Raw genomic sequence first — 27,196 nt, 5'->3', positions numbered from 1 at the left:
CGATTATTGGACGTAACAATTAATAATGCCACTATACCAAGGGACTGGTAAAAAGCCATAGTGGTTCCTATTTACAAAGGAGGTGATCGATCATTGGTCACAAATTACAGACCGGTCAGTTTAACATTGGTGGTCTGCAAACAAATGGAACACGTTATAGCATCGTACCTGAGGAAAAACTGGGAGGAAAAGAATTGGTTATTCAAGGGTCAACATGGGTTCAGGCCGGGATATTCATGTGAAAGTCAAGTAATCACGGTTTGTCAGGACATTGCAGACACACTGGATAACGGAGGAAGGTTAGACGCGATTATAATCGATTTTTCGAAGGCCTTCGATTTAGTTCCTCACGATGGGCTGCTTATGAAAATCACGGCATTGGGCGTGGACTCGAGGATAGTCGTATGGGTAAGGGAATTCCTTTTAGACCTAACGCAGAGAGTTAGAGTAGGAGTGCAACTATCAGAGGAAGTCAGAGTAACGTCAGGTGTACCGCAAGGGAGTGTATTGGGTCCACTTCTATTCCTCGCGTACGTAAATGATATTTGGAGGAACATTGAATCGACTGTTAAGACTTTTTGCAGATGACTGTATAATATATAGGAAAATTATAAATAGTAAAGATATAGAAAGGATGCAGATGGATCTAAACAGTCTGGGGGAATGGGCGGTTGAAAATGTTATGAAAATTAACCCAAGTAAAAGTAAAGCAGTTAGTTTCACGAGAAGTCGGGTGAAGGAACCACTAAACTATTTGTTACGGGACCAAATAATTCCGGAAGCAAGCAGTTGTAAATACTTGGGAATACTCTTAAGCAGCAATTTAAGCTGGGCTGATCAAGTAAATTATACGGTGAAGAAAGCCTGGAAGGAACTTCATTTTACAATGCGTGTTCTCAAAAAGGGGAATAGTAACAATAAAAGTCTAGCCTACACATCACTAGTGCGTCCGATTCTGGAATATGGGGCGGCGTGCTGGGATTCTTACAGGGAGGGACAGATAAATGAGTTAGAACGGGTCCAAAAGAAAGCAAGTAAATTTGCATATCATAGGAGCGATTCGGACTGGGAAACCCTGGCACAGCATAGAAAGATAGCACGTATATGTGCTCTCTCCAAAGTGTATACGGGAGAACGGGCATGGAAGGCAAAGGCCATACTATCTGAGCAGGGTCGATCATATTCAGAAAATTAGGAGCAGAAAGCAAAGAACAGATATCGGAAAATATTCCTTTGTAAATAGGACCATCCAACTCTGGAACCAGCTACCTGCTGATGTTTTAGGGACTCTCTCCTGTAAACCAAGTACTTTTAGGAAGAAGGTTAGAAAAGTGATAAATGAGGTGAAGTGAAGGGAATACATGGGTGGGTGCAGTGAAGGGGGGTAAAGTGGGGTGAGGATGGAAAGGTTTCATAAGTGTAGTGAAGTGTAGAGAAGGTCCTGATGAAATGTGAGTGCATCAGTTCATGACGTATGTAATTCATTACTGTTACTATCTTATGTCTAGTTGGTATTAATTTTTAAGTTATGTACTTTAGGTTATATGGTTTTGTAATATTATGAGTTGTTTCATTTTGAGTGTGGTGTGTTGTTCTGTTGTTTCTTATTGTTTTTTGTGTCTTATTGTTTTGTTCTGTTGTGTCTTATTGTAGGACAACTGCCACCGGGTAAAAACCCATTTGCAGTCAAATAAATAATAATATACTCATAAATACACACTTGAAAAGATAAAGAAACCTCCCACATGGGAGGAGGCCAAGGCTTAACTTCAGGCTGTTGCACCAAGGAATAAGAAGAATGAAAGGCAAACAGAAGTCACATATGATGCTTCCATCACTTCTGGTTTTAAGTGCTTGATTTTTGTTGCAGCACAGAGTGAACAAACACATGATAATATAAAAACAATATTTACTCACTTCATAGAATCTCATTTCAATCTGTTATAAATGGCGATAACAAACCTTTCACTGCTGCCAAATGCTCAGTGTAAGTCTGGACAGGTGAAAGCGAATGCAGATTCCAAACATGGAGGCGATTGTCGTTGCCACCAGAGGCCAGGCTCTGGTTGTCTGGAGACCACTTCAAGCCACAAACCTTTAAACAAAAGATACTTATAGTAATTCAAATTAATGACAATAGATTTTAAAACATATTCTTAACCAGCAACAATAATAGAATTATTTCAGGTGAGATTTGAGTTTCTCACAGTTGTGAACATGTTGATGCTGTTCCTCTGGCTTGTGATGTGGAGATATATTGTCTTTATCTTAGGAGCTGAAGATGGAGACTATATGTATCTCTAAAACTCTGGTATCTATGTAAGTCCACATGGTGTCACGATCCAGAAAAACAACAACTATTTTGTAGTAATAACAAAATTCATAACACTTAAATACTTCTCTACTAACCTCTTGTCGATGGCCAACCAATCTTCTCTCTGTAACAAGACTAGGAGTTCTGACATCACGTTGTAAGATAAGTCGATCACGACTTCCTGATGAGAGAACATCACCATTCCAAGCAAGTGCTCCAACTCTGGCTGAATGTCCCTGCAGCTTATTAACTTGTTTGTTTACAGCAACGTCCCAGACTTGCACGTAGCCATGATGTGTGCCAACTGCTACCAAATTTCCCTACAAATGCAACACAACAGGTCATAAATGTGTCCAATAATAAGAGCCATTCCTAAATTATGTTAGATGTGATATGATGGGTTATCTGTTCGGTAACATTTCCTGGTCAGAATATGCAATTTCTTACCTATTATCTACAGTTGCTGCAGAATATGGCCATAAAACTTCAGTTATATAACATTATGACATCGTGGTACATCAGAATACAGACAAATACATTTTTGATCGTAGGTCTTCATGATTGGAGTAGCCTATATGAGGCCTTCAGAACTGCGTGTATCTGCAATGTTTGCCGAATGATGGTTAACACTAAACAATTGACTTGGTTCTCACCCAAAAACTGAAGTTGCAGAGACAAATATATGTATCCTGAAATAAATACAGCTGCCTCTCAACAAAAATCTGTATAAGACAAATCACTTGGCAGGCTGAGGACACAATTTTTTTTCTGCTTTCCTCCAGAAGGTTTGTAACAATAAATCCAAATTTCCATATTTTTTTATGCAAAGAACAGTGAGCTTTAGAAATCCCAAGATGTTTCCTTTGTACTGATATAGAACATAAAATGGAGCAGAAAGAACCCATAGAATGGGGTTAGTAGCTGACACTGATTCAAGATGTATACAAGACAACTAGAGCAGAACTGCAGGAAGAACAAGTGGCCAGTATTGGAAAATATCAAAATGGGGACTTTGGAAACTTTCAGAATTCAAGACAGAAGTTCGTAGACTTACTGGGCATGAGACAGGCCTGAGGAAAGTGAGATTCTGACCAGCAGTAAGGATTCAAATCTTACCTTTACATAACCCTTCGTATTCCTGTGTTGCCCATTAAGGGAACTTCTTTTGCTCTAGCTTCACATGCACATTCTACAAGTTACATGTCAGCTACATTTCAAGGAAACTTCTAATAATATAGGATAGAAAAGCACAATATAGTACAGTGTGAGACGGGAAGAGGCTATGAAAAGCTCATCAAATATTTGCTACATTATAACAAGACCTGTTCGCCAGTAAACAAATGTGTCATTTGTAAACTATCAATTGTCACATAGTAATCCAGTGTTGGGTAACCAAATGATGCATGTATTTTATGCACTGCACGACAATTTTCCAATACAATTAATAATGCATTGATGCATAACTCATACTTTAAAGATTAACAACAAAAACAGCAATAATCAAATTCCAGTTTAGCAGAAGTACTTTTCATTGACCTAGGCTAAAATAGTCTGACCAATACTTACACGCTCATTCCATGCAACTGAAGTTACAGAGTTCCCATCTCCAGATAAATCACAAAGCCTTGTAACTTGACTAGTGCATGCAGACCAAAGATAAACACAACTTCCTAATCCCACGCTTAACACATTCTGTGAAGACCAGTCAACAAGATTGAGGTAGAAGTCATCTTGAAGCTCAGGGGCATCCAACACCTTAAAGAAAAATACATAAACTTCAATAAATCAGGACAAATAATGAAGTACAACACATGACAATCTTAAAGCTTCATATAAAGAATAACATTATAACTATTTCATAACACACACACACTATCATTGTCTCCTGGCTTGTGCTGGCAGTACGGTTGATCACGAAATCAAAACATCCACGTCAGATTTCATCAGAGACCAGGGGAGAATCAGACACTGAGATGGGATGTGGAGTGAGCACAGACACTTCATTTGTGGAGTTTATAAGATTAAAACTAATACAAAATATGACTAACCTTGAAGGGTATTCGTGATATTTTGCGTGTTGCTTTTCTTGGTGATCTAAGCAACTTTTGGCTTTGTGCACTAAGTGGTGACAATGAATATGCCAAAGATGCTTCATCACGAATTGCATTCCGATTGGGTATTGTATACTGTAAGAAAACAACATTCCTGTTATTACCCATGTCAGAGCCTCGCCTTTTTTAGCTTAAAATCAAAAGCACAGAGGTGCTTGACATATATTGATTGCAATTTCCTTGGTCATAAAGTTTGAAGTAAAAATGTTAACCCAATAAATTCATTAAATATCTTTCATCAAAACATCAGAGGACTAAAAAATAAAAGTGATGAGTTAAAACATTCTTTGGAAATAGACAGCATAAATCCCCATATATTGTGCCTAAGCGAACATCACATGGTTGAACAGGATTTGCTGCACCTCACATTAGATGGTTATTCATTAGGTTCCAGTTTCTGTAGACAAAACCTGCAGAGGGGAGGAGTATGTATTTTTGTTAAGAAAGACCAATGTTTCAACAAAATTGATATTTCACAACACTGTAAAGAACAGGATTTAGAAATTTGTGCAATTCAGCTAGAGACAGAAACAGCTAACTTAGTTATATTAAGCCTATACAGAGCTCCATTAGGTAATTTTCAACAATTTCTAAAGGGACTAGATGCTACTCTAAAGTATCTGTATAATCCAAAAACTGAATTTTTAATCTGTGGCGACATGAATGTAGACTATCTAAATGAAAACTGTCGGAAAAAACATTTAAACTCACTACTAGCAACATATAATTTGATACATACTGTAAATTTTGCAACAAGAATTCAAAATGACTCAAGAACAGCAATTGATAACATTTTTGTGGATAGTATAAGACTTAGCTCAACTTCTACTTCTCCCATAATAAATGGACTATCAGACCATAATGCCCAGTACCTTATGATTAATAATATTGCTGCAGATACCAACTTAATACCTTTGAAGCAGAAGAGAATAAAAGTAAATAATGAAAAAAATCATGCAGTTTCAGCTTCTTCTGAAGAATGAAACATGGGAATCTGTGTATGAAGTCAATGATACCAACAAAAAGTTTAACTCATTTTTGTGTACTTTTATAAATATTTTTGAAGCTAGTTTCCCTATTACATATGAAACTATAGGCAAAATAAAGAATGACTGGATTACGCAAGGAATAAAAGTATCTTGAAACAATAAAAGGAGTCTGTTTATCTACAGTAGGAACAGTAAAGACCCAAATGCAAGAGCATTTTATGTTAAGTATTGTAAAATTCTGAACAATGTTATAAAAGAGGCTAAAAAGCAGCATTACAGTAGACTTATAGCAAAATCAGACAATAAAATAAAAACAACATGGAACATAATAAAAAGGGAGACAGGAAAAATATATTTATCAGAACAGATGCCATCTCTTCTAATAAATAATGAAAAAGTAAATGATCCTGGAACAGTGGCTAATGCCTTCAATAAGTTTTTTCTAACAATTACTGAAAGCTTAAATTTAAATCAAACAGGGACCAAAGATGCTGTTTCCATTTTAAAAGCTGCATTTCCTGTAAAATTTTCTGGCCTTAATATCATTCCAACCACCGAAACTGAGGTGAAAAGTGTAATAAATTCCCTCAAATCAAAAAACTCATCAGGTTATGATGAAATAACAAGTAAAATTTTAAAGGCTTGTTCAGCTTTAATTAGTCATCCATTAACCCACATTTGTAATCACTCATTATACACAGGCATTTTCCCGGACTGCCTTAAAATATCAGTAGTACGACCATTGTACAAGAAAGGGAACAAAACCAATATGACAAATTACAGACCAATTTCACTTTTAACTACCTTTTCTAAAGTGCTTGAGAAGATTATGTACAATAGATTAAGTCATCATATGCATGCTAACAACATATTAGTCCAGGAACAATTTGGCTTCAGGAAAGGTGTATCCACTGAAGATACAGCCTTCGAGCTAACAGACAATGTGCTTAAATCTATTAACCAAAAAATGCATGTTGGAGGAATTTTCTGTGATTTAGCAAAAGCTTTTGACTGTGTAAATCATGAAATTTTGTTGGATAAATTGCATTTTTATGGCATTCAAGGAATAGTAGCGCAATGGTTCAGATCCTATTTAACAGATAGAAAACAAAAGGTTGAAGTAAAAGCACCTAAAAACAAACAAAATTTTTTCTCAAACTGGGGAACAATAAAACTTGGAATTCCCCAAAGGTCAATTTTAGGGCCCTTGCTTTTTATAATATACATAAATGACCTTCCTCCAACAATAAAAATAATAAATACTTTAACAGAACCCATAATATTTGCTGATGACACAAGTGTCATAATTTCTAATAAAAATTTTGATGATTTCTGTTCAACATCAAACACAGTTCTGTCTCATATGAGTAAATGGTTTACTGCTAACAAGCTGGCCCTAAATTTAGATAAAACGAATATAATAAAATTTATAACAAATAACTCACCACAATGTGCTTTAAGTATTGGTTATAATGGGAAGTATATACAAGAGTCAATAAACACAAAATTCTTGGGTTTGCAAATTGATAATCACCTAAATTGGACTAATCATATTGATAAACTGATACCTAAGTTAAGTGGTGCATGTTACGCAGTTAGATCTCTGTTGCATGTCAGTAAGACTGACACACTCTGATCAGTATATTTTGCCTATTTTCACTCTTTAATGAAATATGGAATAATTTTTTGGGGAAATTCATCAAACATCAAAAAGATATTCACTTTACAAAAGAAAATTGTTAGATTATTGGCTGGTGTAAAACCTAGGAATTCATGTAGATGTCTATTTAAGAGATTAGAAATCTTACCTCTTCCATGTGAATACATATTCTCATTAATGAACTTTATTGTAAATAACCAAGAACATTTTCAAACTAATTCTGCTATACACAGTGTCAACACAAGAAATAAAAATCAGCTTCATAGACCAACTGCCAACCTCTCATGTTTTCAGAAGAGTGCATATTATGCAGGGATCAAAATTTTCAACAGTCTACCATCTAATCTCTCAAGTCTTGTAAATAAAAAGGCACAATTTAAAACAGCATTGAAAAGATACTTAATTACACACTCCTTTTACTCTGTCGATGAATTCCTAATGTCTACAAGTAAGTCGTAATTTATCCTTTGTTTGTATTTTTGTGACATTTATATGACTTGTATTTGTATAACATGTATTGTATTATTATGACTTATTCTACATCCTATTGTCATCTGACTAACTTATGGATCCATGGAATGTAATAAAGATGTATGTATGTAAATGAACCTTTGATAACAGGTATGACATTTACTTATATACACAGTATTCAATTTCAGTCTAAAGCAACACGAAAATGGCTGTCATCTGGGTTGTAGTGCCGTGTGGTCTCGTAGAAGTTTACCAATGTTTCAAATGTGCTTCCTGCCTCCATCACTTGGGCAATGAGTAGATATGATGATGGAACTGTAGGAGGCATGGGACCATGTCTTAGTATCTCCAATGCAATAGGAAGTACAGGGAACAAAGTCTTTCAGCTTTCCAAGGGTTCTGAATCTCAAAATGTAATTACCAATAGCTTTCCCATAAGGTTTACCAAGTGAGATTATAGTTGTCATGGCAGCAAGTATGAAGATGGCTGTCTTCTGGGTTCTTGCACTAAGTAGTCTAGCAGAAGTTAACCAACTTAATTACAGAGGTACCTGCTCCCTCTGTCATCAAGGCAATCTTCATACTCACCCTTGTAAGAACCTCGAATCTCACTAAATAAACACACATTTCTAAAATCTGTCAATTTTGTTTCCACATAACTCAATCACTTCCCTCAATGTCAAAATTACAATACTGACCCTAAACAGAAGAATCACAATAATAAACCCAACATCTTTAACATCCTTGTAGAAGCATGACAATATGTTTGCAGTAAACATTATGTTACTCTTGCAGTAGAATACGTATTATACCTGCAGAACACCAGAATGAGATTTACAACATATACTCAATCTGTGATGGTGCACCTGTCTGCCTTGCACTCTTGATTAATACTTTCTGTTTGTTAACAAAACATTACTGGACTGCATATTCTTTACACACAAACATCTTCTCTCTTCAATATCACAAGCTACATATTTTGGTATATGCTTTCCATTGCTCTTAATACAATTTGAGATGGAAATTTTGAAACATATAGTTCAATTATATAAATACTATAAAACTGCAGAGTTCAAATCTGTGTTTGTGTGGATATAACATGCATAAAAACAGTTGACACTGGGAGTCTTATATCCATGGGTGATCTTAAAATTAATGCCAGTCTTCCACCCTACCAGCTATGCTACCAGAGATTACAGATGTCAGAGCAAAGCGCTGTCCTCTCCTGTTTTTTGCCGCTGAACCTAGTCACATATTTTGGAAAAGTCATTTACATTAATTAATGTTTGTCTTCAAATTAGGCACACATCTGCATAGTTTCTGGCATACATAAATGTAATAATGCAAGGCAGAGAAAAATTCACGTATGAGAAAATTATGAATATTGGATTTATTATGCCAGATGTACCATGTTCTGTTACAGATTTAGAAAATTGTAAGTACTTGATTTTTGTAGCACAGTCTACCAACTACATCAATAAAGTCCTGCCACATGTGCCAATGCTGCCAATTAAATATGCCAATCTTCTATATTTTTAATAGGAATATGGTTTCACTGGAGGACACTTTTCCTTTGTATAAACCTACTTCATTTGTTCTTTATTATTTCTTTGTATTTATTACATATTTTAAGAGCTTTAACAATTACAGACTACAGCCTTTCAACAAATCAAAATTAATTTTCTTATTATTATTGTTCTTACTGCTGATATCTATTGATATATACTAAAGTAGAGGTATCATACCCGAAAGAGATTTGATCCCTCCAATGGACTAAATGTTCTTCTCTCATCACACTGGCCTTTAAGATCTTCAATGTTGGCACCAAGAAGTTCATTTTTCAGCAGACAAGAGTAAGCCAATCCGTCACGGCCTCCTTCACCATTTTCACGAGCCTTTTTTGTAGTTAATCCATTACGGCCAGACTCCTATATTTACAAACAGATACAAATTTAATTGACATTCCTACAACTAGCTTGCATTAAGAGAAATTCATAAAGCTTATAGAAAATGGGGAATTGACAACTTCAGGCAAAAGACCTGACCTGATGGGAAATTAGCTACAGAAGTACATCACAAATAGTAGTTTTAAATAATGATATGATACACTCACTCAAAATCCAAACATAAGCAAAAAAAATCAGAAAGACACACAGTACTTCTCATATACTCAATTTGATAACCTAGTAATATTTTTGTACAGTGTAATTGTAGTACTGTAGAAAGAAACCAATTTCTGTGGATAAAAAGTAGTCATGAAAATAAATTGTTCTCATCCACAGTACAGCATTCTAACTGCATCAATCAACTACTTTTATAAAATCGCAAAAATCATAACTTAGTGAAAATCACTTACTGTGATCATGGCAAACTTGGTTTGCCAATCATTTCCAGCACGTGACGGAATGAAACGGTCACCGCCGTTGTTCATACGTCCTGGAGTCCGATGCATAAATGAAAAATGTGACTGCAAGTATGGAAAATATATCAGTAGAATCTCACAATTCCTTTAACCATATATTATAAACTTACTAAGGGAACAATACAATATGAAGATAACTGTTTCTGGGACACTGTGCCAAGTAGCCTGGTAGAAATCTACAGATGTTTCAAAGGTGCTTGCTGGGTTCATTATCAGAGTGATGGAGGCCGAATGTGCATCTGAAATAATGTCAGACATCTAACAGACTACATGGTACAACATCCAGAGTAATCTTCATACCTGCTGCCATGAGAATGTGAAATGTCACCAGTATATTCTACGTAACACATTTTTAATTCAGCACTTAAACTGTATTAAATGCCAGAGAAAAATTCTTATACTGAACTGCACACTTCAGTTTTCTGTTTGCCTGAACACAAGACAAAGGCAGCTGCCTACTTTAGCAAGTGAAAACCAAGAAGCATCCTCAGTTCATACACCAGATATACCACTACAGTCAAAATGTTTTCATCACCACTAAACAGTACTATAATAAACAAAGTTATCAGAACAACAAAGCAAATTTAAACTTGGGTTGTAAATGAATCCACACAGTGCTGTTGCAGACATGAAACTTTACATATAGAAACTTTTTACAATGGTGATACATAGATGGAAGGATAATATCAGGCAGGATCTATGGGAGATAGGAGTTGATGGCAACTGGATTTTGCTGGCCCTGGATAAGAACCGGTGGAGGGCTTTGGTAAATTCAGTCTAAGCCATCTAGTTAGTTAGATACAAATATGACCACATGAGTAGAATTTTATGAGGTTATAACATTAGACTGATGCAAATGTAGCAGGCAGGAAACTGTTAAAACAAATGCCTTTTCATTCAATTGTTAAGTATCTGATTATACAGTGACATCTTAGACCCAAGACAATCAGTTAACACAATGTACCTACAAGAATAAAACTGTTTACATATTTTATATGATATCTAAATGTACGGTGGTCTAGCGGTTAGAACGCTGGCCTTGTAATGCTGGGGTCTCGGGTTCGATTCCCGGCGGTGCCCGAATTTATAACTTGTGTTGGGCAAGATCGTGGTCTAAGCAACACGGAGTTTTCCTCCGGGGGCTTCCCCGGTTTCTCCGTGGCATCCCAACAATTACTCCATTCACACACAGAAGAAGGCAATGGCAAACCACTTCTGGATCATCTGCCAAGAACGTATATGAACAGGTCCAAGTCCGAGAAAAAGGATGAAAGGATCCTGTTCATATGGACCTGTCGTCAGACAGAACACTACAAAAATAAAAAAAATAATCTAAATGTACCAGAGGTTAATAACATATATACTTACATTACCAAGAAAAATGTCTAAAGATGGTTCCTTCATCTGCTTATACGAGGGTTACTTCAAAAGTCATGCCAAATAATTTTGGGGGCAAACACGTCATATTGAAGAACGTTCAAAATATACATATGAAATGGCACGATATACTCCTCCAATTGGTGTAGTCAGATCAGGTAGGTGTGAATGGGTGTAGGTATAGTAGGCAAGAAAAAAGGCACATTACGGAATGACCGTTTTCATTCTTTAATCCTCGAAAAATGCAATTGTGATTAAAAAAAATTGACAGTGGAACCACGGTTCCTGAGAATCTGACGTAAATACATCTTTGTATTTAAATTACATTTAGGCAATAAATACAATGAAAGGAAGTTTATATATTAGCTTTATTCTAAGTATTCCCTTTATACATGCTTTACAATTGAGTAAATAGTTTGATGAAGACATTGCTTATTTAATTATCCCTCATACGTTCAGCATTAGTTTTTGGTATTTTTTTGGGGAACTTCATGGTTCATTATTTAATACTTCTATTTTTTTACGTTTTCTGTACTGTCACATAAATTCTGCATTACGGACTCTTTTGGCTTCAATGCCATCCATCTTGTTATCTCTACATAGTATGACGCAACACACAAACACAGCAGTAGCGTGAAGTGCGATGCGCCTTTATTTGTACAAATAAATGTTTGTAGAACCTAAACCATTTGTGGTATGTAAAATCTGAAAACAGATATGGAAAGCTCAAGAGGTAATATGTATTTCGTACGCAATATGTCCCGATCCATCTCTTACGGTTTGAGAGGCGGGCGCTTAACGCGCCAGATGCATCGACAATTGTACACATTGGTTCATTAAAATTACAATAAATGTATAAACAATTATAATTACAATAAAATACATTACAGATTCTTATTTACTGGTCATTTTACATATAGACTGCATTACCCTTACTCTTACTATTCCTGAAGAATGAACATTTAAAGGTGACTCGGCGCTGGATCTTACACATCGTAACTAACGCTGTTTTTGCTGAATAACCCTTCCGTATAAACGTATTTACGTCAAAAATTGAATGTGAGTTAAATCAGAATTCTTACATTACGACTAGCAACATTCAAAGTAGTCTTCGAGTGTATCAAGTACTTCCTGCCAACGACGAGGAAGACGACGAATACCATCAGCTTCACCATCTCGCACCGAATGAAAAAAAGGTCATTCCGTAATGTCTTTCTTCTTGCCTACTATACCTACATCCATTCACACCTACCTGACCTGACTACGCCAATCGGAGGAGTATATCATGCCATTTCATATGTATATTATGAACTTTCTTCAATATAACGTGTTTGCCCCCCAAAAATTAGTTGGCATGACTTTTGAAGTAACCCTCGTATAAGCAGATGAAGGAACCATCTTTAGACATTTTTCTTGGTAATGTAAGTATATATATTATTAACCTCTGGTACATTTAGATATTATATAAAATATGTAAACAGTTTTATTCTTGTAGATACATTGTGTTAACTGATTGTCTTGGGTCTAAGATGTCACTGTATAATCAGATAATTTGAAAGCTTGTTCAGCTTTAATTAGTCGTCCATTATCCCACATTTGTAATCATTCATTATACACAGGCATTTTCCCGGACTGCCTTAAAATATCAGTAGTACGACCGATGTACAAGAAAGGGGACAAAACCAGTATGACAAATTACAGGCCAATTTCACTTTTAACTACTTTTCTAAAGTGTTTGAAAAGATTATGTACAATAGATTAAGTCATCATATGCGTGCTAACAACATATTAGTCCAGGAACAATTTGGCTTCAGGAAAGGTGTATCCACTGAAGATGCGGCCTTCAAGCTAACAGACAATGTGCTTAATTCTATTAACCAAAAAATGCATGTTGGAGGAATTTTCTGTGATTTAGCAAAAGCTTTTGACTGTGTAAATCATGAAATTTTGTTGGATAAATTGCATTTTTATGGCATTCAAGGAATAGTAGCGCAATGGTTCAGATCCTATTTAACAGATAGAAAACAAAAGGTTGAAGTAAAAGCACCTAAAAACAAACAAAATTTTTTCTCAAACTGGGGAACAATAAAACTTGGAATTCCCCAAAGGTCAATTTTAGGGCCCTTGCTTTTTATAATATACATAAATGACCTTCCTCCAACAATAAAAATAATAAATACTTTAACAGAACCCATAATATTTGCTGATGACACAAGTGTGATAATTTCTAATAAAAATTTTGATGATTTCTGTTCAACATCAAACACAGTTCTGTCTCATATGAGTAAATGGTTTACTGCTAACAAGCTGGCCCTAAATTTAGATAAAACGAATATAATAAAATTTATAACAAATAACTCACCACAATGTGCTTTAAGTATTGGTTATAATGGGAAGTATATACAAGAGTCAATAAACACAAAATTCTTGGGTTTGCAAATTGATAATCACCTAAATTGGACTAATCATATTGATAAACTGATACCTAAGTTAAGTGGCGCATGTTACGCAGTTAGATCTCTGATGCATGTCAGCAACACTGACACACTCAGATCAGTATATTTTGCCTATTTTCACTCTTTAATGAAGTATGGAATAATTTTTGGGGGAAATTCATCAAACAGTAAAAAAATATTCACTTTACAAAAGAAAATTATTAGATTATTGGCTGGTGTAAAACCTAGAAATTCATGTAGAAGTTTATTTAAGAGATTAGGGATCTTAGCTCTACCTTGTGAATACATATTCTCGTTAATGAACTTTATTGTAAATAACCAAGAACTCTTTCAAACTAATTCTGCTGTACACAGTGTCAACACAAGGAATAAAAATCATCTTCATAGACCAATTGCCAACCTCTCATGCTTTCAGAAGAGTGCATATTATGCAGGAATCAAAATTTTCAACAGTCTACCATCAAATCTCATAAGTCTTGTAAATAAGAAGGAGCAATTTAAGGTAGCATTAAAAAGATACTTAATTACACACTCCTTTTACTCTGTCAATGAATTTATGTTGTTTACAAATAAGTGATAAATTTTTCTTGTGTGTAATGGGTTGATCTATCTGTAGCTTATCATTTCTCTGGGTGAATACTTTTTTTGTATTATGTGAAATTTATATAATAGTACGAATTGTACTTTATAATATGTATTGTATTATTATTATTTTTATTATGACTTTTTCCACATCCTATCGTCATCTGACTGTCTTATGGATCCATGGAAAATGTAAATAAATTATTATTATTATTGTCCAATTTTATCTTTTTCTCTCTCCCTTAATGAAGCACACGTGTATATGCACATGCCACTGTTTCATATCAAACACTGATAAGATATTGCTTACAAAGTCCAAAATGTTATCTTACCCATGAATCCTAATGACCAGCAACCTACATTATGTGGGGGTCAATGTCATGATGGCAGAGAGTAACAGAAATGCATGAAATTAATAATGTCTAAAAGCAACACCTTGTCACCTGCAATAATAAAGATATGAAGGGAAAATCTTCAACACAGAAAAATATTATTTATTTATTTGTGGTTTACTTGATGACACTTTCAGTACTTCAAACTATACAGCATCAAATGCTACAATGGTTACTGAATATGGAAGGAAGTGGTCACAACTTAGTTCAAATACTATCTTGACATTTACCCAGAGGGACTGAAGAAAACCATCAACAACTTCATTTAAAATAGTCAGAACCTCCCAAACATAGTGCTAACAGCTTAACTGTGACATTAAGTAAAGAAATGTTATATTCAGGGACAGGTTGTAATTTAATTACAGGTAGGCAGGTGCAAACCAATGGCCACACTAATTTTCAGCGGGTATATGTTACAGTTACTTTAGTTGTATATTTCTGTTTAATGTAAAGAAAATGAATCAGGTGTCTTTATTTGGCCCAGCACACTTGTGACACCTCTGACATTTGGTGTGAAACAGATTGCGCCCATCAGTGGGTTTCACTGGATAAATAACAAATTACACTGACCCTATTATGATAACCTCATGGCCTGAAGATACACTTCTGAAGAGGGCAGCTTTCTGGGTTACAAATTATGACTGCACTGAATTCTGCCCTGCCTAAGCAACAAAGTGCAAGTCTCTTCACAAAGATGAACCATAATATTTAACGCGAAAGTAAATGATGAACTCCACATAAATAAGCAGGGCTGTGGAGTCGGTATTAAAATCTCCGACTCCTTCATAAAAGCTCAATATGTATTAATAATGGTACACCTACTAAAATGGTAAATGGCACCGTAAGAGATTTCATCACCACCACGTGAATCATCAGCCTACTTTTTAGACTTATAACCTATATTCAAATATACATCTAATGGTTATTGCAGAAATCGGTTGATTTGTAGACAGTTTGTATTCTTAAGGTACTAGAGTCAAAGTTATAAAGCATTATTCCCTCACCATGCGGCTCAATGTATCGTTGAATCTCCCTAAGCATGAGGCCGCCGGCGGCTCACATGGTACAGAAATTGTTCTTAAGATTTTATATCGAGGTCAGAGTCGGTACATTTTTACTGACTCGGACTCCACAGTCCTCTAAATAAGGCATGTGGTCATAATTGCAGCCTTGCTTCCTTTAGGTACGACTTGAGGTACTCATGACAGCAAGTGTGGAGATGGCTGTTTTGAGGGTTGCACATTGTGTAGTCTGGTACAAGTTTACCAATATTTCAGATGTACTTGCTGTCTTCATCATCAGGGTGACTGATAGCCCTCATGATGGGAGGCAGCAAGTAACTCTGAAATGTCAGTGAACTTCTACCAGACTACATGGTGCTAGAACCAAGAAAACAGCCATCTCCTTGCTTGTTCTGGACAAAGGACTTGGTTTGGCTCTAGAGCTGTTTGGATACGTTGATAATGCAAAACTGAAATGTACCCACTGGGATTTGTTCCCAGCCATCCAATTCAACCAATTAAATTACACATCATGCTACCATGGTCATCAGTGATCATCTACTCAATATCCAAACATATAAAAAATCAGAAATAAACTCCACTTACCATTTTAGTAAGTGCTGATATGACTTTTAAAAGGATTTATAATTAGTGAAGCATTTTAACATCAACCACCTTCTTATCTAATAAACACATGAATTTAGTTCAGGCTCAAATGGACAAAAGTTATATTAATATAATAATGGGAAAGGAGAAAAAGAACACTGAATAAAAGATACAACTATTGAAACAATGGTCCATAAGTACTGTTTAAATCAGGGGTGACCAAACCGCGGCCCGCATGTGGCCCGCCTTGAACATTTTTCTGGCCCGCGAGATTCATCACACTTTTACAAAATATATTTATTTTATAATGGCCAAAGTAGTGAAAACCAATGTATTAAAAAAATACATTATTTGTGCATCCATATATTCAAAAATTATCTGTCGAAATTACGAGAAAAAATTAACTTTGATTTTAAAATAATATTCTTGCGAATATATGACAGATATTGCCTGTGTGAAAGAATGTTTGGAAGCTGTTGTGAAGGATATTTTGCCTGATAAAAGTAAACTGTTTTCGAACCTAAGCCTATCTCGGCAAACAGTGTGTCGTCGAATTAATGACATTTCAAATGAAATTATCTTCAAACTGCGCGACAGAATTCGAGATTTCAAATATTTTTCCTTGGCATTTGACAAAAGCACAGACATTTCAGACTCAGCTCAGCTTGTAGTGTTCCTTCGTGGAGTAAATGAATCATTTCAAGTAACTGAAGAAATGTTAAATTTGATAAGTTTAAAAGGTACAACAACAGGAAAAGATATTTTCCATGCTGTTGAAAACTGTTTATGCGAAAACAACTTGGATTTGGAAATACTTTCTGGAATATCAACTGATGGAGCACCTGCTATGATAGGTAAAGAAAAGGGAGCTATAAAATTACTAATCGATAAAATAGAATCCAACAACAAAACTAGCAATCACTCCAAAAGAGAGGATTTAATTATAATCCACTGTTTGATTCATCAACAAAATTTATGTGCCCAAGTATTATCGATGGATCATGTTATGCAAGTAGTTATAAAAACAGTGAATTACATTCGATCACATGCACTTCCGCATCGACAATTTAAGGAGTTCCTGAAAGAATTAGATTCTGAATATGGTGACGTTGTATACTTCAGTCAAGTCAGATGGTTAAGTCATGGAAGATGTTTACAGCAGTTTTATGAGTTACGAGAAGAAATTGACTTGTTTATGAATGACAAGCAAAGACCTGTACCAGAATTAAGAAATGATGAGTGGTTATTGGATTTATGCTTTTTAGTGGATATTGTCAAAAAACTTAATCAATTAAATATATCATTGCAAGGAAAAGATAACCTTATAATCGATACATTTAATCACATCAAAGCATTTCAGAAGAAATTGTTGTTATTTGAATCGCAATTGAAAAGTAATAACGCTCACCACTTTCCATTGTTGAAAGAATTTAAGAAATCAAAATGTAACAATTACATCAAATATGCAAAAGAAATAAGAAAACTTACAGCTGCTTTTGAAAGCCGATTCAGTAATTTAGAGTTAGACAAATACAACAAAATTTTTGAGATATATTCATCTCCCTTTCATGTTAAAATCGAGTCGGCCCCAGAATATCTCCAAATGGAACTGGTTGACTTACAGTGCAATATTGAATTAAAACACATTTTTGAAACATCAGAATCAAAAATAGATTTTTATAACACTTACGTCACAAAAGAGAAATTTTCCAATTTGAGAAATCTGGCACAAAAAGTTGTTAGCGCTTTTGGTTCAACTTACACCTGCGAATAGTTTTTTTCGAAAATGAAATTGACCAAACACAGAACACGCTCAAACATAACGGACGCTAACCTGCAACACCAATTACGATGTGCAAATACCCAAATTGAGATCGATTTGCAAAAGCTAAGTAAAAGAGTGGAGAAACAAATATCGCACTAGTAAAATAAATATTTTTTAATGATTTCATTATTTTTATTTCATTCATATTTATATATTTTTTATATTTAATTTTTAGTGCTATATATTTCTTTACAATGTACGCTTAGTATCATTATTATTATATTATCTATGTTTACATGTAAGAATAATAGTAAACACAATAATAATAACTCATTATGTTTCAATTTTTCACTCCAAAAAAATGTCTATAGTGTATCTAAATCTAATATGGGGATATATAATTTTATATGTGGCCCGCGGAGTTATGATGCATTTCCAAAGTGGCCCGAAAGATCATTTGGGTTGGCCACCCCTGGTTTAAATACTACTTTGTATCTGAGGATTTTTTCTTTTCATATTTTATCTTCACAGTAAATATACTATGATTCCCAAGAAGATGATGTTTACTTTAGAAAAAATATAGATTTTTAGAGGTCAACTCAGTGTTTCTCAACCTGTCAAAAGTCTCATTATAAATATTAGGATATATATCCCATTCTGTTTCTAGAATTTTATTAACACTTTTTCAAATATGAAATCATTCGCTGCAAAAGAAATACCAACTTTTTTATACGACCCATTCTTCAGTGCCTGAGTATCTGCGGGTCCCAACTTTTTGTTGGCTCTGATCTATAGACAGTTAGTAGGACTCCTTGGACGAGTGATCGGCCCATCGCAAGGCCTCTACCTGTACACAGGACAGCACAACAAAGAAAGACACAGACAAACATCCATGCCTTGAGTGGGATTCCAACCCATGATCCCAGTGACCAAGCAGCACAAGGCCCAAGCCTCAGACCATGCGGCCACTGTGACGGCCAATATGCAAAAACTAGTCATTATGAAAGGTTTTACATTGGACAACTTGTTCTATTTAAAAAAAAATGTATTTCATATTTACTTGACTTGACTCTAACCTATGACAGAGCAATTCAGATCGTGCACGACATAAAGGTTTCAATTTTTTTGCAATTGTGATGATTCACACCTTACAACTAAGGAAGAGAATCAGTGACCTATCTTACTGAAAAAAAAGCTTGCTTAGTCTTTTATTTTTCCTCTATTTACTATACCTTTTTTGAAATGTTTCAAATGGCTGCCATTAGTAATAGATTTTGCTGCAGCTCAACCATCGCGTATTTCTTTATGTCACATTTTTTACACTATGCTATAATCTTTAGCAATTTTTGTCACATATTTCCAAATTTACCACATAATTTGTTATCTATCATTGTTATTTTATTTATTTATTTATTTACAAGTTCCAGAAATCCAATAGTGGATATAGAACACGTCACAAACTCAAGTATAAAAGCATAAAATACATACATTAAAGAATTACATCTAGACAAGCAGCGTACTAAATTCAAGACAATATAATTAGTATTTTTATTACAATAGTTATCCAATTAAGTACTCATCCACAGTGTAAAACGAGTGAGTAATTAAAAAATGCCTTAATGCAACCTTGAACTTTTTAAGATTATTTGAGGTACTCTTAACCTCTATGGGTAATTTATTAAATATCTTTATACCCGCATAGTGAACTCCTTTCTGATAGATAGTTAAATTGGCTTGGGGTAGATACAAATTTTGTCTCTGTCTAGTATCAATAGTATGAGAGTCAATGTTTGATGGAAAAAGAGTTTTGTTTTGTAATACAAACAATGATAAAGAAAATATATATTGTGATGCCAACGGTAAGATATCTAATTCTTTGAATATATTTCTACACGATACTCTATTGCCACATCCCATCATTGTTCTAATTGCCTTTTTCTGAAGGAGAAAAAAAGTGTAACTACGAGATGAATTTCCCCAGAAAATGATGCCATAGCTCATTAAGGAATGAAAAAAAGCATAATAAATTGTCTTTAGTACTGAAATAGACATATATGGTTTCATATTTCTAATTACATAGCAAGCCTTGCTCAATTTTTTAATAAGTAGATCAAAATGATTCTTCCAAGTTAATGCACCATCAATCATAATTCCCAAGAATTTAGTACAGAAGATATTATTAATGAATTTATTATTATAACTTATTGTGACAGTATCTGACATTTTTCTCTTAATTTTAAAATTAATATAATGTGTCTTATTAAAGTTTAGTGATAATCTGTTCATTCTAAACCATCTATTTATATTTTCAAATGTTGCATGAATGTGTTTGTTAAAGTCGTTTATATTAGAATGAGAAAATAGGATGCTAGTATCATCAGCAAAAATTATAGGTGTAGCAAGTTTAGTTATTATACTGGGTAAATCATTTATGTATAAAAGAAACAACAAAGGTCCCAATATAGACCCTTGTGGAACTCCATGTCTAACTTTAAGCCAATCCGAGGCTGTATTGTTATTGTCATTAGTATGTAATACTGTTCTAATGTATCTGTTATTTAAGTAAGATTCATAGAGTGCGTGATCTTTCCCATTGATACCATAAAATTTAAGTTTAAATAACAAAATTTCATTATCAACACAATCAAAAGCTTTTTCCAAATCACAGAAGATGCCTCCCACTATTTGTTTGTTATTCATGGCATTTAAAATCCCTGTAGTCAATTTATAGATTGCATTATCTGTTTTTAATCCTTTCCTAAATCCATATTGTTCAGTACTTAAAATATTGTATTTATTGAGATGATCCAAAATTCTTGAGTACATTACAGTTTCAAATATTTTTGAAAAAGATGTTAAAAGTGATATAGGTCTATAATTAGACACATCATATATATCACCATTCTTATATAATGGTTTTATTAATGCATATTTTAATGTTATTCCTTGCATACTACAGTTGTGACATCTGCAGGACAAAAGAATAGGCACAAAAACAATTCAAAATGTTGTAAGAAGCTTAAACACTTCACAAAAACAAGCAACCATTACACACTATTTCTATAAATGAATGTCAGTTGTGTTAAAAGATAAAGTAATTTGTGATATTTTTTGAGTCAAAGTTTACGAGAAGAATGAACTGCACAACTAACAAATTAAAATTTAAAGATGGCACCAACCAAATGCTGAGAAATCCCTGGAACTTCTAATTATTATATCTGATTACATTTAATGTTAGCGCAGAACAAAGGATTTATCTTACTCATCCAGTTTTAAAGCATTTAATGAAAGAAGTTTTTCAAAGATGAAACAAATCAGAAAATTCCTGCAATGTTGTAATGACAACAAGTTTTAAAAGTCTAGCAATTACGTTGACAGAAAATATTATAACATTTGGTTGCAGACATACAGGTTTGTTGTCATGTTTTAGTTCTAAACAATAAAATATAACAACAAAAATTACATGCTCTGCTTCTCCACTTCATGACAAATATATTGCTAATATATGAACAGTTGCTGGAGCATTTCTTTTAAATGAGAGCAATTTGCATAAAATCACAAACAATAGAAATTTCAACAACTTCTAGTTTCAACTTCATTTCTTTATGACAAAATCCTTCTTTTGCCACAATTTCTTGATATTCCAACTATGTAATTTAAAATTCTGAACTATTGCTGCTTTTCCTAAATGATCAACAATTTGGAAGAATTATGACCTTTTCAATCATTTTTCTGTTATCTGACATTTAACTAACATCTGATCAGAAGATTTATGTCTTCTGGGTTGTTGCGCCGTGTAGTATGGTAGATGTTTACCAACATTTTGGAGGTCATATGACCTCCAAAATGTTGGTAAACATCTACCATACTACACGGCGCAACAACCCAGAAGACAGAAATCTTCAAACTCACTGCTGTGAAAACCTCAAATCATACATAACATCTGATCTGTCACTATTACTGGAGACTTTCAAATAAAAATTATCCTTTTGTGAATATTAGAAAACATTAACATAACTATCCGATTATTTTAATTACAGTAGTAAGATATATGCCAGCCACATATGATGCTGTGAAAACCTCAAATCATACATAACATCTGATCTGTCATTATTACTGGAGACTTTCAAATAAAAATTATCCTTTTGTGAATATTAGAAAACATTAACATAACTATCCGATTATTTTAATTACAGTAGTAAGATATATGCCAGTCACATATGATGCGTGGGCCTTGTACACTTGGACAGTGAGACTGTGGGTTCCCACTTAAGGCTTGGATGTTTGTCTGCATCTTTCTGTGTTGTGTTATCCTGAGTAAAGGTACAGACCTTGCAATGGGCTGATTACTTATCCAAGGAGTCCTACCAAATGTCTAATAAATCAAGAAACCTCTAAACACCCAAATGGAAAAAATGTAAGGTACATGCACTACATGTTTCAGCAATATGCAATCTTCAAGTGCTCACATACATTTATGTCACTAATGTAAGATAAAAATAGGTTAATGATGTTCAATGTTACATGTTTTCAATCCCTAGTATCCCTAGTGGTTATCACAAGGTAAAGAATTTTGGTAACCACATGATCAATGCTTCACAGTCAGTTTTCAATTGTATTTGGAAGTTAAAAGTAGTATCATAATTATGGAACGTACGAAAAATTATTAAATATCTGCCAGCGTGAAAGGTGATGTCACAAGACCTTGTTGATCCCCTTCAGTATGTGCGTATGATTGGTAGTAAGCGGAAGTACCCAGTCTAAAGGAGTACTCAAACCCTTAAACATCAATTTCCTGATCTTGTTATTGACAGTGATTAATCAGAGTTCAATTGGCGAGGGATTAATCATAAACAATGACCCGAATAAACGTATCTATCAGTATCAAACCTCACCGAAGTACCTTTATCAAATGAACAAGAAACTACAGCACGAATACAAATTAACTGATAATCTATAATAATCTCATTTTAAACAGTTAATTTATAGCAAAGCCACATCAACAGTCAAGGTAGGGGGCTTTTAAACACAAACTACTTAGCTATTTACACCTATTAGTTTAACGTATTTCTGATATATTAATTAATATATCCCGTGTATGTTTAGGAAACTTGATGATTGCTCTTTATCAGTCTATAAAAACATCAAAAGCATTCCTTCACATCTCTAACTTCTTACCTGCATTTAACAAACAACGTCAACGACAGATGAGAGATGGTAGATTTCCAAACCACGGGTCGAAATTAGTGGCGAAGTGCTTCTCCTGCCATCTAGGGACGAACTTGAAATAACATAAAGATTTAATTTCAGTGAGAGCGTTCAGTCCGCAAAGAACTTGTGTTTCATATTAATGGCTACCTTGTGGGACATACGGCTGTGTAGTCTAGTAGTAATTTACTACTGTTTCACATGTAATTGCGGGTTTCCATCATCAAGTCGATAGGTATCTTCTACCAAGCCTTCTTCTTCTTCTTCTTTAAAGTGCCTATCCGTTCCGGATGTTGGCGATCAGCATAGTAATTTCAACTTTACTGGCTGCTACTTGAAACAGCCCGCTAGTGGACATCGAGAACCAAATTTTTAGGTTTTGAAGCCAGGAGATTCTTCGCCTGCCAGGTCCCCTCAAGCCACTCAGTGTTAAAACCCAGAATATATCTTCGTTCTCACTGCTGTGAGAACCAGATAGAAGTAATTGTACCCACGTGGGACACGTATGGCAGTGCATAGTTTCCGCGCTGAACTGTGAGAAAGTCACGCGTTCCGGATGATCACTGAATTTCAAGTGTGCCATGGACAATATAAATGAAAACACCTAGTACTGGACCTGGACTGTGAAAGACTACACTAAAGATAAAAAGTAATGTACGTTGTGCGTGATTGATTTATATAAACTGCTTACGACGTATTTCTTGGCTGGCTTTTTGACTATATTATTTTATTCTTCACATGGGCAAATGCGTTGGGGGGGGGGCATGTTTTTGGCTTTGATTTTTTCGTAAAACATTTCAGTCTGAGATATGAGCTGCCAGCGAGGTAATGTTAAACGGACACGGCCCCAGAAGTACAAGAATAAAACTGCTTTCAAAAATGACTTGCACGATACTAGTTCTAAAATTAAGCAGGTTAATAATATTGAAATTGTGAACGTATGTGTAAAATGTAAGACTATATTAGAATGGAAGATCAAATACAAGAAGTATAAACTGCTGAAAGCTCCTAAGAAATGTACCAAGTGTGAACAAAAGACTGTAAAAAATGCATATCATATGATGTGCATTCCCTGTGCTGAAATGCAGAAAGTTTGCCCAAAGTGTGGGAAAGTTGAGGAAATTGTGAAGAAAAACGAATTTGACCAGGGGAAAATGGACACTCAATTACAGAAGCTCATCAGAGATTTACCAGAAAGAAAGAGACGGACATTTTTTCGTTATATATCACAAAACGAAAAGACAAGTGGTAAGATTCCTTGTGCAAATTATACAAGTACGAAGCATGACTAACCATATTTATTTGTTCCATCATTACTATAGAGGATAACGTGTACGAGATTTTGTTTACTAACATGTACGACAGTATTGTGTAGGTTCTTAATCGTTTGCAGTTTTAATGTTGTTGTATGGAATAATGCCACTGAAGTTCTTTGACTGGTGAAAACCCTATTAATGATATGACAGAAATTGTGGTAGAGTTGGCAGGCCCTCCTATACTATAAAATTCATGCAGTGGGCCTCATGTAATCATTGAACAAGGGACCAGATTCCTTGTACAGATTAAGTTTCATTCCGTAAAGATGCATGAATGACCCTAATGTTTCTCTTGAATGTCATGTCATCCCTTGTTTCAAATATTCATAGCTACATAACCTTTGAGAATCAAACCCATTTTCATATGATATTTGACTGGGAATGAAGATGGAAATAAGATACTGAAGCATTGACATGAATTTGCCAGACATTCTGTATGCAAATACCTTTTTGTAGTTGTGGCTGGTGATGGTTTAGAATTTTGTGGGTTGTTGTTTGTTTTATTTCAGTAAAGCATATGTCAGCAAGTTCAATGTTTGTTCACCCCCCTTGCATGTGACTGACTTACTCAGCCAAAGAGATACTCCCATTACTGTGCTGTCCTAATATGAATATTTGTTTTCAGGCAAAGAAGCCAGAAACACTGAGGACACCAAAGAAGAGATGATGGAAAAATTTAAGTCATTGAATTTAGAACCAGAAGAAGAGGAATACACTTCTGGTGATGAATCTGATAATATGTCTGAGCACTCTTATTGAGGCAAGGGTTAGTGAAGCTTGCATATTATGGAGATTGCTGTTTTGGGATGTTATACCATGTAGTCTGGTATAAATTGATTAACATTTCAGAGGTGATTACCACCTCTGAAACGTCAGTGAATTTCTACCAGACTACATGATGCAACATTCCAGAAGATAGCCATCTTCATATTTATCTCCATGAGAGCCTGATATTCCATTTTGCTTCTTGTGGTTCAAAGAACGTCATGTAATGCTGTGTTAAATAAACAAGGCTATTACTCAGTGCATCAAAGATCTTAGTGATATGATCAGTAAAACTTGTAGTAACATGGATATGTTGTTAAGCTAACTGACTGAAGTAAACAGTATTGTTATTTTCTTATATTCTTGAGGTCTAAAGGTTTTAAATCCTTGCTAGAATTGCATAGCATGTATAAGAAATTTTCTAAGTCTGAAATAAATTAGTAACACCTTTTTACAGCCTACCAAAATCCTAATGCAACCCTGGTGTGACATAAGGTTGCACAGTGCAACAAGACGAGACCACATAATGAAAATGTTGGGCTTTAAGATATACTTTATGAAGAACATTGTAATCTCTTTGAAACTGGTTTAATGATTCTTGCTTTTGCATAGCTCAGTCAGTATAGTGACTAGCTTCGAGCTGGACAACCGATGTTCAATCCCTGGAAGGGAGCAGAGGATTTGTCCTCCAGCCTCTGTGTCCAGACTTGCTCTGGGGCCCACCCAGATTCCTATCCAATGGGTACCTTGGTCCTTTCCTGGGGGGTAAAGTGTGGCTGAGGTGTGATGCTGATCACTCACCCCATCTAGTGCCAAGGTCAAGAATGAGTAGCAACTATACCTCCACTCCCCTACATGATGTGTTTTGGGACTGCTTTACTTATTACTTATTCTTGCATCTTTAAATGAATCAGAGTATAACTTTATTAAGCGTGGACACTGCTTACTATGCTACGAGTGCTGTAACATGTAAGGTAGTAAGCAATGTTAATATTTAAATAATTTTGTCAACACATTTGATACCAAGAATACATTATTGCCAGTATTCCCAAGATATGATGGTGATAAAAATGGCATGCAGTGATATACCTAGATATTAAAAGAAGGTTTTGTACTCAAACGTGCACAACAAATAATCGTGTAATATTGTACATTAAGGATACAGTGCAAAAGAATGTGATTTCTCTTTAATAGAATTCTGAAACACTACAAAAACATGTTAATAAACTCAAACTGTTACTTAAACCTCAATATGGCATTCATTTTCACATAACTAATGATTTGAGTCACGCTGTTCTTCCACTCGTACATTAAGTGATCTTTTTATGCATGAAGAAACAATTTCAGTCGAACCTAGAGCCATCACATTTTTGCACTGGGCCCTTCAATTGCAAGACATGAACAGCTGATATAACAGTAGAAGTGGACTATAGTGATAACAGAAAACTTTTCTGAGGTGGTTGTGTACTGAATTACAGAAACCCAGATGCACTGGAAAGTCCTTACAGCAACATTCCAGTATATAAATAGACACACAGAGGATTCTGTTGTCTTCCAAAAAAAAAAAAAAATCCATCACTGCAGTCAGATATGGCAGATAATGGTTTACGATTTATTTTCTCAATTCAAGAGTGTTCTTTACCCACAAAAATTCAGATTAGTTTTCATAGTGTTATCACAATATGAGCCGGGATAGCTCAGTCAGTATAGTGACTAGCTACGGGCTGGACAACTGGGGTTCGATCCCCGACGGGGGCAGAG

At 34.8% G+C, this 27,196-nt stretch overlaps 2 protein-coding genes across 2 annotated transcripts in view; one reads left to right on the top strand and one right to left on the bottom strand.

The window, feature by feature from the left end:
* The window catches only part of fzr (fizzy and cell division cycle 20 related), a 33,290-nt gene extending 9,685 nt beyond the window's left edge, over positions 1 to 23,605 (bottom strand). The window contains exons 1-8 of the mRNA XM_087349896.1: positions 23,519 to 23,605; positions 23,325 to 23,427; positions 9,902 to 10,012; positions 9,291 to 9,473; positions 4,363 to 4,500; positions 3,881 to 4,069; positions 2,410 to 2,634; positions 1,963 to 2,095 (exon numbers count right to left, since the gene is read on the bottom strand). Of these exons, the coding sequence (XP_087206022.1) occupies positions 1,963 to 2,095; positions 2,410 to 2,634; positions 3,881 to 4,069; positions 4,363 to 4,500; positions 9,291 to 9,473; positions 9,902 to 10,012; positions 23,325 to 23,330 (985 nt within the window). The 5' untranslated portion in view covers positions 23,331 to 23,427; positions 23,519 to 23,605. The remainder of the gene's footprint in view (positions 1 to 1,962; positions 2,096 to 2,409; positions 2,635 to 3,880; positions 4,070 to 4,362; positions 4,501 to 9,290; positions 9,474 to 9,901; positions 10,013 to 23,324; positions 23,428 to 23,518) is intronic.
* A 298-nt stretch (positions 23,606 to 23,903) lies between these two features.
* Positions 23,904 to 25,886, top strand: LOC110835006 (uncharacterized protein C9orf85 homolog). The gene is made up of 2 exons (XM_022074797.2): positions 23,904 to 24,602; positions 25,296 to 25,886. Exons 1-2 carry the CDS (start codon positions 24,164 to 24,166, stop codon positions 25,427 to 25,429), a joined length of 573 nt encoding a protein of 190 aa, XP_021930489.1. The 5' UTR covers positions 23,904 to 24,163; the 3' UTR covers positions 25,430 to 25,886.
* Positions 25,887 to 27,196: the final 1,310 nt, after the last annotated feature.

Source organism: Zootermopsis nevadensis, unplaced genomic scaffold (genome assembly GCF_977971745.1).
Source record: "Zootermopsis nevadensis isolate Lab colony 2312 unplaced genomic scaffold, Znev_1.0 Znev_ptg000016l, whole genome shotgun sequence".
NCBI lineage: Eukaryota > Metazoa > Arthropoda > Insecta > Blattodea > Termopsidae > Zootermopsis > Zootermopsis nevadensis.
This window is presented reverse-complemented; position numbering and strand designations above follow the sequence as displayed.

Bases quoted from the DNA above. Each gene is read 5' to 3' on its own strand.
- LOC110835006 (XM_022074797.2), top strand. From the start codon at position 24,164: ATGAGCTGCCAGCGAGGTAATGTTAAACGGACACGGCCCCAGAAGTAC. The intron at 24,603-25,295 runs GTAAGATTCCTT...ATTTGTTTTCAG, and splicing joins ACAAAACGAAAAGACAAGTG to GCAAAGAAGCCAGAAACACT.